The sequence below is a fragment of the Achroia grisella genome, unplaced genomic scaffold, assembly GCF_030625045.1.
Source record: "Achroia grisella isolate CSIRO2021 unplaced genomic scaffold, CSIRO_AGI_Agris_v1 utg478, whole genome shotgun sequence".
NCBI lineage: Eukaryota > Metazoa > Arthropoda > Insecta > Lepidoptera > Pyralidae > Achroia > Achroia grisella.
The window spans coordinates 3,641,484-3,660,681 of record NW_026712882.1 but is presented as its reverse complement, the minus strand read 5'-3'; the positions used below and the strand labels follow the sequence as shown (position 1 = coordinate 3,660,681).

General features: G+C 33.4%; 1 protein-coding gene across 1 annotated transcript; it reads right to left on the bottom strand.

Annotated features, from left to right (window-relative positions):
* Nucleotides 1–13,058: 13,058 nt before the first annotated feature.
* On the bottom strand, nt 13,059–14,070 carry LOC131845596 (uncharacterized). The gene has a single exon (XM_059194673.1). The coding sequence runs from the start codon at nt 14,061–14,063 to the stop codon at nt 13,068–13,070; it is 996 nt and encodes a 331-aa protein (XP_059050656.1). The 5' UTR covers nt 14,064–14,070; the 3' UTR covers nt 13,059–13,067.
* Between the last annotated feature and the right edge of the window lie 5,128 nt (nt 14,071–19,198).

Here is a 19,198-nt window from a genome sequence, read left to right as displayed (position 1 = left end):
TGGATCTAGGAGCATTTTTCTCAATTACCCATTATCAGACTAACTTAGTCACAATAGATAGATTGTGTTAATTAGAATGATTCTATTGTGAGTTAGGATATAAATCCTTTTGAAATAAAAAGAATAATTTTGAAAATCGCTCCACGATTGATGGAGAATACGTTGAAAATCCACAAAAAAATCATAGTCATTGAAAATAGAGTCTCATCCTTATTTAGTGTAGGGCCATAGATAAGAAGTTATGTAAACCGAAATGTAAGTTATTCTTACTCTTATTCTTCTTCAATTCAATTCAATTCATTTATTGGAACATGTTTACATAATGGTTCTAAAACTATTTTTAACTATTATTCAAAACATGCCCTGCCGTTTCCAGTGTGTAAAAAATGACAATAGTACTTAAAGTTATTATTATTCTTATAATTATTCTTATTCCTTTTTAAGTCGGTTAAACATGTATTTACAACGTGTGAACCTCACTATTTCTCTCATCAGTACATTTCCAGTTTGGTTCAGATGAAATTTATAGTTTTTCATTTTTAATAAATTATGTAAAGCGCCAGTCGTCGCAACTGTTGAACTGTGAAAAGGTTTTCTGTCTGTTCACGGAACTCTATTAAATCAATGAGACGCTCAAATTACTCGTCTCCATTGCCATGCAAAATTACTTACATATTTTAACCACCACTAAACCGGCATAGTAACTCTATTCCATTAGAATAGAGTTCATTTTCCAGCGCGTCGATAGAACGCTGCAATTTTCCAGGAAAACTAAGTGTGTATCCAAAAGACCAAAAAGTTTACTGCATTCAATTTAGTCTTTAACGCGAAGTGTTAAAGATAATTTTGCGATGACGCGATACATTGGTCAGGTCAGAAACGGGAGGCTTTGTGTCGTGGTCAGCAAACTCAGCAATAAGAGGAAATGGCGTCATCTGCCGGCCGCAGCCGACTTCCGGTCGGGCTGCGTGAAATTTTGATCAGCAATATAATGCATTATTATTAGAGTGTATTTTTTTCGTCTGTGAAATGGAAATTAGGCAGTATGGCGGGCGCTCTGCGGCCCGGGGAATATTTTATTGAAATGAGATGAAATTTGCTTCATTACGGTTCCAAGTATGATTCCAGATATTAAACAATCTGCATTATTATTGTGCATTACAAAGTGAGCATATTAAACTTTATTTTATTTATTTCTTTTTAAATTTAGGGACTTTGTACCACTAAGTACATGCCAGTCCCATTGTACCCTAAAACTAATCACTCCATTACCTCACCAGTGAACGAATTGCCTTAGCCGCATCGGCTAAAACAGTTTGTATAGCAACAACGTCTAATATATTTATTCTATGATATTAAAGTGTTCAAAAATGTAGGTACGTATGTTATATACGTATGTTAAAAAATAATAAAAAGAGGGTATGCCTCTTTTTATTATTTTTTCCCTATCATAACATGGACTGTTGCAAACACCGTACCAGCCGACGCGCGCGCGACGGTCCTAACCTAAAATTAATAACGAGTGATAAAACTAAAACTGCCTAACAAGTGATACAGTGCTATTACCTACCCTGGACTCTGATACGTGCTGGAGATCATCAAAATCCTCGTCGTATCGAAATGTACGACTGACTTTATATCCCTCACACGCTTCTACATTTTTTCCCTAACATATAGTAATTGTAGCCGACATGCGTCGCGACTTCAAACCGGACCTGTAAAATAAAACGTTAAAATATTAATAAAAATAAACACATAACAATATATAGAAATAACTATACAAATACCATCCTGATCATCTGGATGAATGGCGGTCTTCCACATGTGCGGTTTACTAGAAACTTTTTGCCTCGCACAACCACATTGTGGAATCACCTCCAGCAATGGTATTTCCGAACCGATACTATATTGAAACCTTCAAGAAAGAGCTTATTCCTTTTTAAAAGGCCGACAAAGTACTTGCAATTCCCCTGGTGTTGCGGGTGCTCATGGGCGGCGGTAATCACTTACCATCAGGTGAGCCGCATACTCGTTTGTCCCCTGTGTTATAAAAAAAAAACAAATATATAAATGATTACTTACCTTTTAATCTTATATAACGTATATTGTTTGTTTGTAGGGTGTGTCTATAAAATCTGTATATTACTTACCTGTATACCTACTTATTTGGTAATTCAATTGATCCCACCGCGTGTTCGTAGATAGCAACCCCTATGCAGTTATCACATCCCTCGCACGCAAACACGTCCACTATCCTCACGCTATATATGGCCAAGCGACACGGACAGCTGTAAACTTCGATCATTGTTTCATTCCTGAGTCTTTCACCACTCCACGCTTATCTGCATCGGCTTCAGTAATGTAGTGTAATATGGATTCTCGTTTCTGCATTTAGTCTCTCGTCTGGCCGTTGTTCGTGTAGAGCCGAGACTGCTGACGTAGTCAAGCTTCTCCCAGAAGCGCAGAAGCCTCTTGGAGTCTTCCCGTGACGGCATTTATGCGTTGCTATTCTGAAGTTACTCATAAGTTTTAAAACCACTAGTTATGATGACGATTTAGGCTCTGATGCCGGCCACTGATGGTTCAGGGAGAGCACCCCAAGTAGTGCCTGAGACTTCTGACATGGGTGTAGGTTTAAAGGGCCCTTTTAGAATGCATTACTCACCTTCACTACTTGTGGTATCCTCTCAGTCCCAATTAATAAACCCCACAATACCTACAATATTTACAATTACCTGTCTCTTATTTGTTTTTATAATAATATAAACACTTCAACCTTTTCGCTCCAAACTACCGTTACGTCAGTTCCATCCATCAGTCTACTTGTCAATGTCACAAAGATTACTTAGGCTCTGGCTTCTGCGGTAGAATGTGAATGTACTTCCCGTGGCATACTGACTTGGCGTACCGAGGAACACCCTGGTCCCCCGAATCTATGAAGATTTTCGCCACGATAAAAAAAACGTTTCCCTGTGGTCGGAATACTTTGATGAAAGATCCCTATCCAAAGGTATCTGGTATAAAACAATCCAGCCCAATCTCCTTCGCATTCCCTGGTTTGAACATTCTAATATGAGTAGACAAGATATTGTTTTGGCACTAAGACTTCGCTCTGGACACTTTCCTTTAAATAGTTTTGCATTTTTAATGAGAAAATCTATAACTCCAAATTGTACAGTATGTGGAAAAATTGAAGATGTCTATCATATTATTATGGAATGCGCACGGAACGAGACCAAAAGGGGCGAATTGTTACCTTGTATTCGAAATGGTATCGGCCTCTGCAACAGTATTCTCAATAACCCAATAACAGAAGAGGCCATCAAAATGATTAATATAGTCAAATTTGGCATTAACGAGAGAAATATATAATAATTTAAATATTTTGTACTGTTGCACCGATGGGGGTGGCATATTATCCGGAATAAACCCTCAATATTTAATAGATTAAAAAAAAAAACGTTTCCGTTTCAGGTTACTCTGAATACCTTCGATAAAGGAACATGATTATTGACTTTATCGTCTTTAACTAATGGTGTTTCATACGATAGTTAACATAAGAATAACATCTTAATGGTATTCCTCTTACCCTATGATTTATTGCCTATTCTAAATAATGGAAATACAGTTCACAAAGCAAGTTGCTTGGTGAATTTGACTCTAAAATAGCAAGGGGTGAAAGTGGCGCCGTCTCACTTAATTCGATTTGTTAACGGTGTTTCCATTACTGGAGAGTTAGTCAGAAATATAAATTGGTATGTAAAGTGTTGCTTAAATTTGAACTCAATGCCTTCGGGTTTAAGTCGGAGCAGTAAACCAACTAGTCCACGAGTCTCTATCTACTGAACATACAATGTTTAACTTTGTAACAATGCAAGATGATACAATTAAAAATATTAACAGCGAGTCAAGAATAATTCCTTGACTGAAATACTTCTTGGAATAATTCTTAGTAAAAAACGAACGAAGTCGAGGAAGTGTATTGTTAGGGTCGCTCGTTCATTTCATTTACTTGCATTTTGTAATTTACTAACATATACTGTACTAGTTGACTCGCGTAACTTCGTCTGCAAATTCAAATTAAAAAATAATTTATTTATGTAGGACATTTTAGCCGCTTATGAACTTCATGTTTTTTACATTATAATTTTTATTTTTTTTTCTCCACCGTCCAGTTCGGTATATTTATTCAATCGAGAAGAATTGGTAAGAAACTCAATTGAATTACTTTTTATTTTTACCAGTTTATTTACAATGTATATTTATATAGGTGTCTATGTCTAACATTAAATGAAAATCAAATGCATGAACAACTATTGCCATGCACGCTCGTCATTCAAGTAATCGTTTAGTGAGTAATAGGCTTTGCTTTGCATCGTACTTACTTGCCTTTTTACAAAATATCTTTATAAATTGTAGCCTATGTTTTATTCTGATGTATAAACTATATTAATGTACAGTTTTATCAAAATCCGTTACGTAGTTTTTGCGTGAAAGAGTAACAAACATCATCCATCCATCCATAGCCACAAACTTTTGCGTTTATAATATTAGTGTTATTATTATAATATCGATTACGGTTTTAATATATTGTTTAGTGTCAAATATAGATTGCCGTAATTGTAAAAAAATATTAATGCATACAATTCGGCGGCGTGGTGGGCCGGGTCATTGGGCTCCCTAAAATATGGTCGAGCGCAGTGATGGCTGGCTCATCCGTCATACTCGTCAACGAGTGCTGCTTGTAGGGACCGGTCTGCTCTTATCACTGACGACTGATTTAATCTTATTGTATATTTATATTTGACCCAAAAAATCAGTGCTGGTTGGTAGTTTGTATTCACACGTTTCGACTTGTAAATATAAACTTACAAGGATTATTTAAAAGAGCAACACACAAGTTTCTTGATTGTTCTTCTTGTGATGACACAGCTTTCCGAACGAGTGGTAGATAAATAAAATTGTTATGTGTTATAAAACTGCTTAAATTAAGTTTATTTTAACTAATGCTTTTCTATTCTATTCTGCAAACGAATGTGTTATTTATTTCAGATTTATTTATTTTCCATGTAAAAAAATATATAATTCTATAGTAAATATTAACATTGATCATTTAAATAAATTTAAATTTGATTTTGGGAAAATAATATTAATAAAAGAAATTTGACGTTCTTAAGCGGCTAAAATGTCCTACATGAATAAATCATCTTTGATTGGATCTGATTTATAAATTGTCAACCCTATAGGAGTAGCAGTAAGCTGGAGTGAGTGGCTAATCGAATCACTCAGGTGCACGCCTCGGCTGTTACGCTGGCCCCGAGCCCCGAGCGAAGTCAGAGGCGGAAAATAAGCAAGGGGAACGATTGACCTGTGAAATAAAAGACAACAATGTGTACTCAATTGTTACATCACTTTACATATCAGAATTGCTTTATTCGTGTATCTGAAGCATTGGAGGATGTAAGGCTGAGGATGCGTGTGGGTCGAGAATAACAATTGTTTTTTTACTATTTGATGGAGTTATACTATTTTGTTTAGTTCAGCTACAATTATTATGTGTGAGATCACAAATATTCAGTGTGGAAACTTGACTACTGTTACGACCTTCTGTAATAGTTATCAAATTCCGACCGTTATTGAGTCTACACCTATATTGCGATATATACAATACAATACAATGATGTCATATAAATTACTAATCGTTTCCCATGACATCGTCTGCGTGAAATTAATATAAATAAATTTTAAAGTATAAGTAGCCTAACTACTTATAACATTGGCTAACTGAAAGTGAAAGTTCCATCAAAATAGGTCGTCAGCCATCTCAAAAATTGTAAAAAATGTTAATTTGTTGCATGTCATATTTATATTCATATGCATGTAGTAAAAAACGGTTATTTCAATATTACACTCCAATTTTATTTATATGTACAGATGTATAGATATCACCTAGTAACAGTATTTTTCAGTACACAACTGAAAACAAAACGAAGACTACCGTACGTTCCAGTATCGCTTTGTGAAATCGACATCCCTTGTTTACATTATTCTCTTTCAACAAATCGATTTCAAATATAAAATCTAGAAAGGGAATAAAGAAATGCGTATGTAATATCGGAGCGTACGGTCCATCGGTGGCGGAGCGTGAAGAAATACGCGGAGGAATACGGTCGCTGGATTGGTTGTACCTTTGCAAATATTGGAGTAGTCCTGCGCCAGACTCGTCCGTTAGTATGAGATATTTTGCAGCACTATTTCATTTTATGAAACACTTTTTAAAAAGAAAAAAAAAATATATTTTTAAGAATTTTAGTACAGCACTACTATACTACTACTAATTTTAGTACAGTGCTGTACTAAAATATAAATTCAAATTCAAATTCAAAAATCATTTATTCATATAGGACATTTTAGCCGCTTATGAACGTCAAATTTTTACATTATAATTTTATTTTTTCCCTACCGTCCAGTTCGGTATAAAGATCCAATTGAGAAGAACTGGCAAGAAACTCAATTGAATTACTTTTTTTTTTAAAGCCAGTTTATTTACAATGTATTTTTATATAGGTGTCTATGTCTAAGATTAAATGAAAATTCAGTGCATGAACAACTATTGCCATGCACACTCGTCATTCAAGTAATAGTTTAGTGAGTAATAGGCTTTCCTCAGTAAATATGATTTAACAGATGTTTTGAATTTATTTAAGGGTAATTCCAACATATCCTATATATAATATCCATATATATAAGATTTTTTTTATGTATACAAATTCAAAAAACATATATTCATGTAGGACATTTTATCCGCTTATGAACGTCAAATAGTAATAATAATATCTCAGGACAATTCACACAGCGCCATTTAGTCCTAAGCTAAGCAGAGCTTGTGTTATGGGTACTAGACAACTGATATAAATACATGGATACATTTTTTTTTCTAAATAAATACATATTTTATATAGAAAACACATATACCGATACAAACAATCATACTCATGAATACAAATGTTTGTACCGTGCGAGGAATCGAACTCACGACCATCGGATAGTAAAGCGGTGCCAGTCAGATAAGTCGCTAGACCACTGCTGTCAAAGTTTTACATTACAATTTTAATTTTTTCCCTACCGTCCAGTTCGTTATATAGATCCAATTGAGAAGAACTGGCAAGAAACTCAATTGAATTACTTTTTTTTTTAAAGCCAGTTTATTTACAATGTATTTTTATATAGGTGTCTATGTCTAACATTAAATGAAAATCCAGTGCATGAACAACTATTGCCATGCACAACTTTAATATTAATAATAAACTTAGACAATTCACACAGCGTCATCTAGTCCTAAGATTAGCAGAGCTTGTATTATGAGTACCAGACAACTGATATAAATAAATAGATAAGTTTTTTTGTAAACATATTAGAGTCGAGGTTCGAACCCAGACTACACTCGTATCCGTCAGGCGGGAGTTGGCCTTCAGCCGCTCCAACTTACCTTCCTTGAACAGCAGGAAGGACTTAGCTTCCTTGGTTTGGAGTGCCATCTGCACTCGCCCTCTATCGTCCAGTGAAGCTGTAAAGGCCAGCTGCGGCCAACAGTATTAGAGTAGTCTGAAAAAAACATAATATATCATATGTCGCTTCTCAGGTACCTCAAGTTTCCAATATACGATTTGTAAGGTTATAACGTGGGTATGCATACACATCTGTAATATCACGCACTACGATCGTCTATCAGTAACACGGTCAATATTTGAGGGGTTCCAAACATATTACTAGTGCCGTGACTTCGTACCCTTTTAACCTTTTCGTTTGTAAACGTAATTCCGTAAAATAAACATTAAATTTTAACTGAAACTTAATAATGGGTTATTGAAAACCGGTCCATAATACACTATGTACTTTCTGAGAGAAGAGAAGAAAATAAAATTCGAATTCTCTGTGCATTTTTGCGCGTTAACCTCAGAAAGTACATAGTGTATTATGGACCGTTTTTCTATAACCTTTCTTTCTTTTGAATTCGATAAAATTATAAAAATTTACATTCATATCTATGTATATAAATAAATTTGGAGTGTCCGTTTGTAATATTGAAATAACCGTTTCTTACTACATGCATATGAATATAAATACGGTGCATACACCAAAATAATATTATTTACAATTTTTTATCTGTCATTTCGTGTTTGTTTTTTATATTGTAACATTGTTGAAAAGCACTAAATAAATATTTTTTCTTTCTTTCTTTCTTCTGATAACCACGCAAACGAAGTCGTGGGCACAGCTAGTGTTAAATATTTTGGTATAGATTATCCAAGTTGTAACGAATTCTACGGCCAGTTTTGGCACTATTTTGCAACGTACACAGTATAAAAAGGATAGTGTGTATATAAATAAATAAATAAAAAAAAGTCCGCCGGTTAAGGGTTAAATCTGACGTTAATTATGTAATGAAGGGTTACCGTTAAATGAGAGTAGGTACGCTATAATTAACTCACTTAATCATGTCCTCAGCATGAGAGAGATAGAAATACGATAGTCGGTATGTGCGAAAAGGATGTCAAATATGACTGGAATATGAGATTATACTGGTCTGTGTGATGAGGGTAAAGCCAGTATCTTCTAGAGAGTTTCCACGAAATTCATACTAACATTGTAAATATGGATTATCTGTCTGTTTTGACCTTATTATGCGAACACTGATTAGATTTTTTGATTTTTTTATATAGCATATGCTGGTGGTCACTCTATTCTCCCAAATTTGAATTTAAATGAAATAGTATTATAGGTAAATATGTACAACATTAAAAAAAAATACGAGCTGAGTTTCTTGTCAGTTCCTCGCATCTCGAAATCATTAGGAACTGACGGTAGATTTGTCATATCATAAGAGTCTGTAAAAGACCTACATGAATAAAGATATTTTGAATTTGAATTTGAATTTATTGACCTGTGTTTTTAAGTCTGTTTTTAAATTAATAAAATTTATTATTATATATATATTATTTATTTATTTATTTAACTGCAATGGACACAATATATTTATTTATTTATTTATTTATTTATTAGAAAACCAACAGCTTACAATCTAATACATTAATCAACAGTACATATCTTGAGAAAGCCAATAACAGGTTTTCAGTGAATTAGCAAAAGAAAATAAAACAGAACGTGGCAAACAGAATAAGGATTAATTTAAAAGTACAAATCAAATATTATAAATTTCACAATATATAAAACTAATAGAACAATTTTAAGAATAACTTTAAGAATTACAAATATTATAATAGTATCTGAATTAGATACTATTTATTTATATTATTAGTCACTTGTGTGTGTGTGTTTCTGTAAGAAAGAAAGTGTGTGCATGTGTATAATTAAAGTGTATGAAGATAACTATAAGTTGTGATTCAGAATATGAATGAGTTTCGTTTTATATGTGTTTTTAGAATAATATCTAAAGGGGTCTACGTCTTTAAAGTATTTATTATACGTCGACATTATACGAGAAAATATAGAATTTTTAGCATAGTTAGTGTGGGCAAGCGGTACCGAGAATAATGGTGTTCCACGTACACGACGGCGGGGAACAGAGAATGCAATAGTATTGAGGATCCGTGGGCTATCAATGTTTCCCATGATAATATCATATAGAAAAGAGGCATCCAAAAGTTTACGACGCAAGTCTAATGTTAATAATTTATAACTTTTACATCCTTCCTCATAATTTGTGAAAGTCTTTTGTTTAAAGTTAAGGTATTTAATAAATCGCCATTGTACCTGCTCCATGCGGTCTTTATAAATTTGATACTGTGGTGACCATATGCAACTCGCATACTCTAGTGTACTACGTACATATGCAAAATATACAGATTTCAGGCATTGTATGTTTTTAAAATATCGGCATACACGCTTCACAAAACCTAAGCTCTTGAGCGCCTTAGCTACAACAATGTCTATATGTTTGTCCATTAAAAATTTGCTGTCAAAATATATACCAAGATCACGTATATGTAAATATATATAGGTATATGTAAATATTAAAGGAGTTTTACGTCTTGTAAAACTGATAATTTGACATTTATCATGACTTACAGTAATATTATTTTTTTTGTAATAATTACTCAAAGAATTTAAGTCATTTTGTAATTTGTAACAATCAGAGACACTGCTTATAACACGGTAAATTTTTTTATCATCGGCATATAATAAATATTCCGTATCAGCAAAGCTTAAGTAAATATCATAAAGATAAGCATTATAAAACAGAGGCCCTAAATGCGATCCCTGGGGAACTCCGGAGGGAACGTCAACAAAATTAGATCGAAAACCACCTATTACAACAGCCTGAGACCTGTTCGACAAATAGGAAATTACCCATCGAAGGAGATCCCCATTTATACCCAATATATTTAATTTTTTTAATAAAGTTTCATGATGTACGCGATCGAAAGCTTTTTCAAAGTCTGTATAAATTACATCCACCTGTCCCCCTCTCTCCATATTGTTTAACACATAAGATGAAAAAATAGCCAAATTAGTAATGGTCGATTTAGATTTTAGAAAACCATGTTGGTTATCTGTGATGCTGTTACTGATAGTGGGATAGATTGCCGCATATACAATTTTTTCTGCCACTTTGCTAAAAGCATTTAAGATGGATATAGGTCTGTAGTTTTCAATCCTGGTCCTGGCACCCTTTTTGTGGATTGGAACAATAAGTGCTTGCTTCCAAATTGAAGGAAATGAACCCTCACTTAATGACCTATTATAAATAATGGTAAGCGGCCGTGTCAGTGATTTTGCACACTTTACAATGAAGTATGGATGAACCCCATCGCTACCTGCGCCTTTTCTAGTATCTAATTTAGATATAAGATAAAAAACTTCAGCCTCGGTTACCTGCACAGATTGGATATATCCTGTGTCTCCACATAGAGGTGAAGGTAAATCATTATTTATACTATTGGTTTGGGTTGGTTGGTTAATAAAAACACTGTGAAAGAAGTTATTAAATCCATTTAGAATAGATTCACCATCTGAGTAAGTACCAGAGATCGAGTTAAAAGTTTGTGGATACGAATCATTTAATCTTTTTGATTTAATATAAGACCATAGTTTTTTTGGGTTTTCTATGATTTGTTCCTGTATTAAATTAATGTAATTATTTAAACATTCCTTCTCTTTTAAGTGAAACCTTTTTCTAAGCAATGAGAATTCGTCATAATCTCTTAAGTTATTGGTTTTCTTCCATCGCTTGTGCACCTTTGTTTTATCCTTTAAAATATGTATCAGAGATTTGTTGTACCATATAGGATACCGATTGTTGTTTTTAGTATATGTTGGGATAAATTTATTAATATTTTCATAGATTATATCGTAAAAATGCGAGTAGCCTCTTCAACGGTACCATTTTTCAAAATACTATTCCAATCTTTATCTGATAAAGAGAAATTAATTTTTTCGTAATCACCCTTAAAAAATTTATACTTGGGTAAAATATTTTCTTTAAAGGATTTTGTTACAAGATCGAGACTATCAATGTGTAGGACTGGGTGAAATGTATCTTCTCGTACTAAAGGATAATCACATTTTTCTATTTCAATACAAAAGTTAGAAAATACCAGATCCAATACATTGCCATGAGAATTGCTAATGATATTGTGTTGTTTGAGACCACACAATGTCGTTTCGTTTATTAATTTAATACCTACTTCTTGAATTTCAATAGCACCTTTTTTTAAAAAAGAAGGTCCGTCGCAGTGCCATTCAATATTTGACAAATTAAAATCCCCTACCAATAACACTCGGTCATTACTAAAATTTGTACAAAGATTGTTTACTGTATGTAGAATATTATCAATATCACGAGATTGATTCGGGAGGCCACCCGGGATATATGTTCCTCCTATGTGCAAGTTAAATGATGTGTGACAATTGTCATAAACAATACTTCGAGAGGGTATCGTCAACCAAACTGACTCTGTAGGTGAGATAGACCACTCGGGACGCGGAATGGCACACAAGTTACGCATAGTACAGATCATGACTCCCCCGCCAGTGGCTTTACCCGTAAGTGTGCGATTCCGATCACACCGATATACATCATAACGGTCGTCACAAAGTTCTGCATTAAAAATTCCGTCACATAACCAGGTTTCCGTTATGATAATGATATCATAATTATTTGTTAAAATATTTCGAAAAAAATCTGACGTTTTAGTGCGTAAACCGCGCGCATTTTGATAATAAATTTTTAAATAATTTAAGTCACTGAATTGTACAAACAATAATTACCATCGTAGTTATGCTTAATACCTGATACGAAACGTAATTATCTAAAATACTGTTTTTATTTGCATAACCATACTGCAATATAAAACAATTCCCTAAGTCAATACCATTGCATATTTTATTCATTTTTATACACTTAATATCAAACTTGTTATAATTAATGCGCGCGGATATATATATTATGTTAAATAAAAGAATAATTTTGGCGGTGTTTATAATATTGCTGTCAATGTCGGGTAGACAAGCGTTTTTTAGTGTCGACTCACGCTCATTTGTATTATACGAGTGGAATAGCACGATCGATTCACCAAAGTTAAATGTACAACAGCACAGTTTAAAATAATTATTTCACTAACCATAAGATAAAATATAGTGTACTTTATGTAGGTTTTAAAAGCTGATAATAATATTAAGATATATTAGATTATACTCCAGTATTAGGGCAGAGTTTTTAGAATGAATTAGTTTTACGAATGTTGTATTTATTATTGTGTTTTCAATAACGTACTCCAAAAATAAACAAGAGAAATAGAATTGTAGTGTGATAAATGTATTGTAATGTGTGTGTGTTTGTATATGTTTGTAGTTTGTGTGGATTAATAGTCTTGTAGAAAATAGTATGAATAGAACAAGATGTAGACTGACAGTTAGCGTTTCGAGATATTGTATTAATATAGTATTAATGATGACATGAACCTTCGTGACTGAAAAACAGATACACTGTTGTTTTTGGTAGAAAAATAAAGAAGTTGTAATACAAAGCAGTAACAAAAATGTTTCTAACGGATTTTTGATATGTCGCAATCGTTTTTTATTAAAATAGCTGGTGAAGTTTCGTTTCGTCTCACGAAAATCTGACAGTTTTTTACCCACACATATTTAAATAATTTTGTTTTAGCTATATCTTTTACCTTTTTAAGTAGTAATTTATTATTACTGGTCAGATGTTCGTTGACGTAGATCCGACGATCTTCGCCTGGAATACCCACATCCTTGGTCTTTATTCCATGACATTTTCGTAAACCAGAGATGATGTTGTCTTTATGCAGCCGAGATTTTAATTTTATTACAATTACCCTGGGTCGCCCTTGAATGATTTGTCTTGGTTGAATGCGATTTCCATGTTCTATGCAATCTCTGGTGATGACAACGCCTGCGTGATGTGCAATTTTAATAGTGAGATCTATTAGGCATTCATTTTTAGCTTCAGGCACGCCGATAATTTCTAAGTTATGAATCCTTTCCCTTTGATGGTATATATTTAATTCACCTTTTAGTTGATCAACCTGTGTATTTAAATTCTGTACCTTGTTGTCAGTTGTAAGCAGGATTTTATTTGTAGATTCCAAATCACATATGCTTTTTTGTAAATCAGAGTGAGAACTAGATTGAAATTCCATACTATTCTTTAAATCTAGAATATCTTTGACTACTTCAGTTTGGCGTACCTGTAAATTGGAGATTGTTGACTCGAGTTTGTCGTAGTTTTTGCGCAGTTTATTTAATTCCTCCTGCATATCCAATGTACGTGTAGATAATGTGTCCAGTTCACATCTTATCACTGTATCTATTTTGCTATTAATACTTGAAATCCCTCTATCTATATCAGCTTTCCATGAGTTGATCTTCTCAAAAAGTCTTTCTGAGAGTTTTTCTATTTGTTCGCATGCAGAATCTTCCGGTTGTTTTCTTTTTCGTGATGGATATCTCTGCATATTTTCTGTAGTTAAGTCTGGGTTCGATGAACATTTCGTGGGAGTTCTCTGTAGCGACATAGTAGTATTTTCACTGTATACTTAAGCTTTCACTATTATTTTGGACTTGTAATAATTTTTCTTCCTTAGATTCTAAATTTATTAAGTAAACAGTTATAAATTTTAATTTTAAATTTCGGTATTGCTAATGACACGTCTGTTCGCCCCGAGCGTAGACTTATATTGTTCTTATTTGTTTTTATTTATATAAACAGAGAATAATTGTTGGTGCTGCAAATATACTAAATGATGAACAAAATGCAATAAAATATATACAGAAATCAAAACACAATATATACTCTGATATACAATCATAAATTACATAAATATATACATACCTATATCTATATATGTAAATAAAATTGGAGTGTCTGTTTGTAATATTGAAATAACCATTTTTTACTACACGCACATGAATATAAATACACCAAAATAACATTTATTACAATTTTTGTCTGTCTGTCTGTCTGTTTGTTCCGGCTAATCTCTGAAATTCTCTGAAAACCAAGATTTCCGGTTGCTGGTAATATGTAATTGAATTAACTTTTGGAATTGGGTTAATAAATATTTTTGAACCAATTGTACATGTAGCCCTAACTCCCAAACGACGGAACTAACTTTATACATACTCTTAAGACTAAGTTTTTATGCCTGTTCTTTGCTCTATTCAAGCTGAAATTTTACAGCTATACGTCAACTTCTCACACTGAAAGACAGCTCGTAAACCAAGATGTTGTATAAAACATGTTTTACGGTAGGCAAACTGTATATTTAATATTATTTTATACTAGCTGACCTGTGCAACTTCGTCTGCAGTTTTTTTTCCCCACCTTTTGCAATATTTTTCATTGCAGATCCGCTCCTATTGGTCTTACCGTAATGTTATATAGCTTAAAGCTTTCCTCGAAAAATGGACTATCCAACACAAAAATATTTTTTCAATTCGAACCAGTAGTTCCTGAGATTATCGCGTTCAAAACAAACAAACTCTTCAGTTTTATAATCGGTACATATAGATAAAATTGAAGTGTCTGTTTGTAATATTGAAATAACTGTTTTTATTATATACATATGCATGTAGTACATGCATATGAAGATACGGTACATACACCAAAATAACATTTTTTACAATTTTTGTCTGTCTGCCTGTTTGTTCCGGCCAATCTCTGAAATGGCTCGACCGATTTTGGCGGGACTTTTTTTTGGCAGCTGATGTAATAAGGAGTAACTTAGGCTACTTTAATTTTAAAAAAAATAATTTATTTTAGAAAAATAAAGTCAAATTTCACGCGGACGAAGTCACGAGTACTGCTAGTATTAAGTGTAGTTGACAAACATAAAGATAGACATAGGTCTATCTTTAGCATAGCATAGTGCATACCCTTCATGCAGCTTCACGATCATTCGAGCAATTAACAGAGTGCATTAGATGCATTTGGGTGCCATCGTTTTAGACTCCAAGGGGCTACGCCCGGAGGCTGGGGGCGGACGGTAACTCATTTATACTCAGAATGGCTACGCGTTCAGCTGATTCAATTTGAAACGTTTTATTGAGTGTAAATTGCTTTAGACAGCACCTCGTCTTTGTTGAAACGAACGTACCGACTGTACCACTACATTGCACCTGAACACTGCACTGACTGTTGCATAGTGCAGTAGGGATGGGACAAAATTATCGACTACAAAAACAATGTATGTAATCATATATAGCTAATTTTACCTAAATGCCGTCTGCACAAAATCAGTAATTCATTCTACGGCAATTGCGTAAGATTTTATAATAAACTGCCAGAAGCTGCCACTAAATCTGACAGAGAGGCAATTCAAATCTTATATTAAACAATTTTTGTGTAAGAAAGCCTATTACAGGATAGACGAATTCATAGATGACAACATATCAAGTAAATAATTAGTTTATTAGCATACAACGTTATAATTTATTTTTCTCCTTGCTTTCTTGATTTAATTATTTTAGAAATATGAAAGCGTAGCGGTTTTTGTATTGATTGCCGCATGCATTCTTATGTAAAATGCGAATACTATAACTATCAGATGGCAATTATAAGTAACTTTGACGTGGTCTGGTGTTTTGAGTAGTCATGCTCACTAAAATGTCCAGACTTGTGGCGGCGTGGTCGGCCGGGTCATTGGGCTCCCAAAATATGGTCGAGCGCAGTGATGGCTAGCTCATCCGTCATACTCGTGAACGGGTGCTGCTTGTAGGGACTGGTCTGCTCTAATCACTATGATTGATATCCTCTTATTAATTTGTTAACCAGTTGTTAATATATTCAATATTTTTTCTATTTGGGTATTTAATTGAATTAGTGCTAATTGGTGGTTTGTATTACACACTTAAACTTAAAAATGTAAAGTAATACCAAAATTATTTAGAAGAGCAACACGCAAGTTTCTTACTCGTTCTTCTTGTGATGAGACAGCTTTCCGAGCGGTAGATTAAAAAAAATGTAATGACTATTCAAAAGTGCTTCAATGTAAGTTTATTTGAATAAATGATTTTCTATTCTATTCTATTCTATATCTAGATGAGATTTTATATCAAATCAAATTAAATCATTTATTCGCAGAATACAGTACTTATAGGTGTATACAATATTAAATATAATGTTCAGTATATTCAGCCTGCATACAGGCGTGTAAATTTTAAAATATAACTAGATACTCGCCCCTTCTGCGCACGTGTGTACATGTTTTATTCTTTAACGGTAACTGTACTTTATTTGTGTGTTCTGTGGATACATCGCTACTTGTGGGTATGTTATTCTATTTGCTTGTACTTTATACCTACAACTGAAACACTATCACGTTACTTTTTGTACACGATTTGTTAAAATTGGATAATGAAAAATTTAATCTAGTAATACGTAATTGGCGAAGTGTATTAATAGCATTGGACAATTTAATATAACAAGTAACATGTAAAATTACACCGTTAATCTTTAGTTGACTAGTTTGTTACTTACATTTCAAATTTGGAACCATAGCGAGTCACGTGATGTTGGTGACGTCACGACGATGCCGCCACCAATAGGAATAGAGATAAAGAGGCCGGGAACAAGGAGAGAGCGGGCTGCTCTCAGTCTGTTCGAGGCGACCGAGACTACCACACGTGAATGTACAGCGACGTAATTTATGTGGAGTGTAATTTGAAAAAGGAATAAAATAAAAGTACTGCTGCATCGACGTATCATTTCTGAAACTTCCCAATACAACCTACATGTTAAAATTGGATAATGAAAGAATTGAATCTAATAATACTATTGGCGAAGATTATTAATTGGCATTGGACAATTTAACATAACAAGTAACATGTAAAATTACACCATTAATCTTCCTAAAATAAACTTTCCTATAGTGAATGTAATGAAACACCGCGAGTGTGAACAACAACTACTTTATTACTGTAGTACCCATATATATATTTACTTTATAATTACCATAGATATCTTCCCCCAAATTATATAAAACAAACAATGTACTCAAGTTTAAACATATATAAATTTAAGCATATATAGAGACGGATATCGACAGCGACTTTGTTTTATAATACGCACTGATAATGAGTGGTAATACTATTATGTACAAAGCCTTTGCGAAAGGATGTATAGGACAAATTAGGGCATCATCAGTATTGTATGTTAGTTTTAGTGAATGTTATCGAGAACACAAATTGACTAGTAACAAATCAGACATAAAACTTGTTAGAAGCATCCCCTCACGCCACACTCTATCGAACAGCCATAAAACGTTTTATGTACTCTATTATTGGGGGATTATGGTTCATTGTGCGAATATAAACTTTATATGGCCGGTATAAAGTTCATATTGTGGCAGGACGTGCTGTGTAAAAATATTTGAACTGATAATTTAATTATTATGGTTCTTTTATAGGGACATTTATATATATAAATAAAATTGGAGTGTCTGTTTGTAATATTGAAATAACTGTTTTTTACTACATGCATATGAATATAAATACGGTACATATACCAAAATTTTTTTTTTTACAATTTTTGTCTGTCTGTCTGTTTGTTCCGGCTAATCTCTGAAATGGCTGGACCGATTTTAACGGAACTTTCATTTGGCAGGTAGCTGATGTAATAAGGAGTAATTTAGGCTACTTTTATTTTAGAAAAATAAAGTTAAATTCCACGCGGACGAAGTCGTGGTGAACAGCTAGTATAACAATAAGATCACAGCGCCGTCTAGTCCCAAGCTAAGCAGGTGTTATGGGCATTAAATAACTGATACAAATAAACATACACATTTATTTTTCGAAATATATATACATAACATAATCTCATGCCAAAAGAAAGCTCAAGCTCAACGCTTAAAGAAGGTTTCTATACACTAGCTGTGCCCGCGTTTTGGTCCGCGTGAAATTTATAGCCTAGTTATTCTGATGAATAAGCTATATTACTGTACAGTTTCATCAAAATCCGTTCTGTAGCTTTTGCGTGAAAGACTAACAAACATCCATCATCTATACTCACAAACTTTCGCGTTTATAATTTTGAAAGAAAGAAAGAAAGAAAATTGTTTAATTGGTACACTGAAAATAATTTTTTAAATTAAATTTACATTTTATATTAATAATTAGAGTACCAACTAGGTCTCCGCTCAGCATATGTCGTGACAGGGTGCCACGACGCTGGTTTTCAGCGGACACCTTATATACAATAAATATAATAAAATAATAATAATAATAATAATTTTAGTAAGACTATTATTACTTAAACATAAATATAAATTAAAGTATAAAAAATACCCAGACCGATACAAACAATCATACTCATGAATACAAATACACCCTGAGAGGAATCGAACCCGCGACCATCGGAAGTAAGACGGTGTGTTAACCACTATACCATCGAGGTCATAAGTAATATTGACACAAGTTAATGAGTACGTACGTGACTTCTACAGATGAAGCTTATAGAACTAAATTGTTCTCCAATGACTCAGCAAAGTGAGATATGGGGTTGTTGTAATGGGGTTTAGGGTTCGTCGTGCATCATTTGTAACTACTTGACTGTTGGGGTGTGAGTGATTAGTACGTACGAAATTTCATTAGACGTTAGAGAGCAAAAGTACGACAAGTTTTAAAATCTTGTATGACAATTATATTAAGTAAT

Coding starts and splice junctions, on each gene's coding strand:
- LOC131845596 (XM_059194673.1), bottom strand. CDS start 14,063: ATGTCGCTACAGAGAACTCCCACGAAATGTTCATCGAACCCAGACTTA.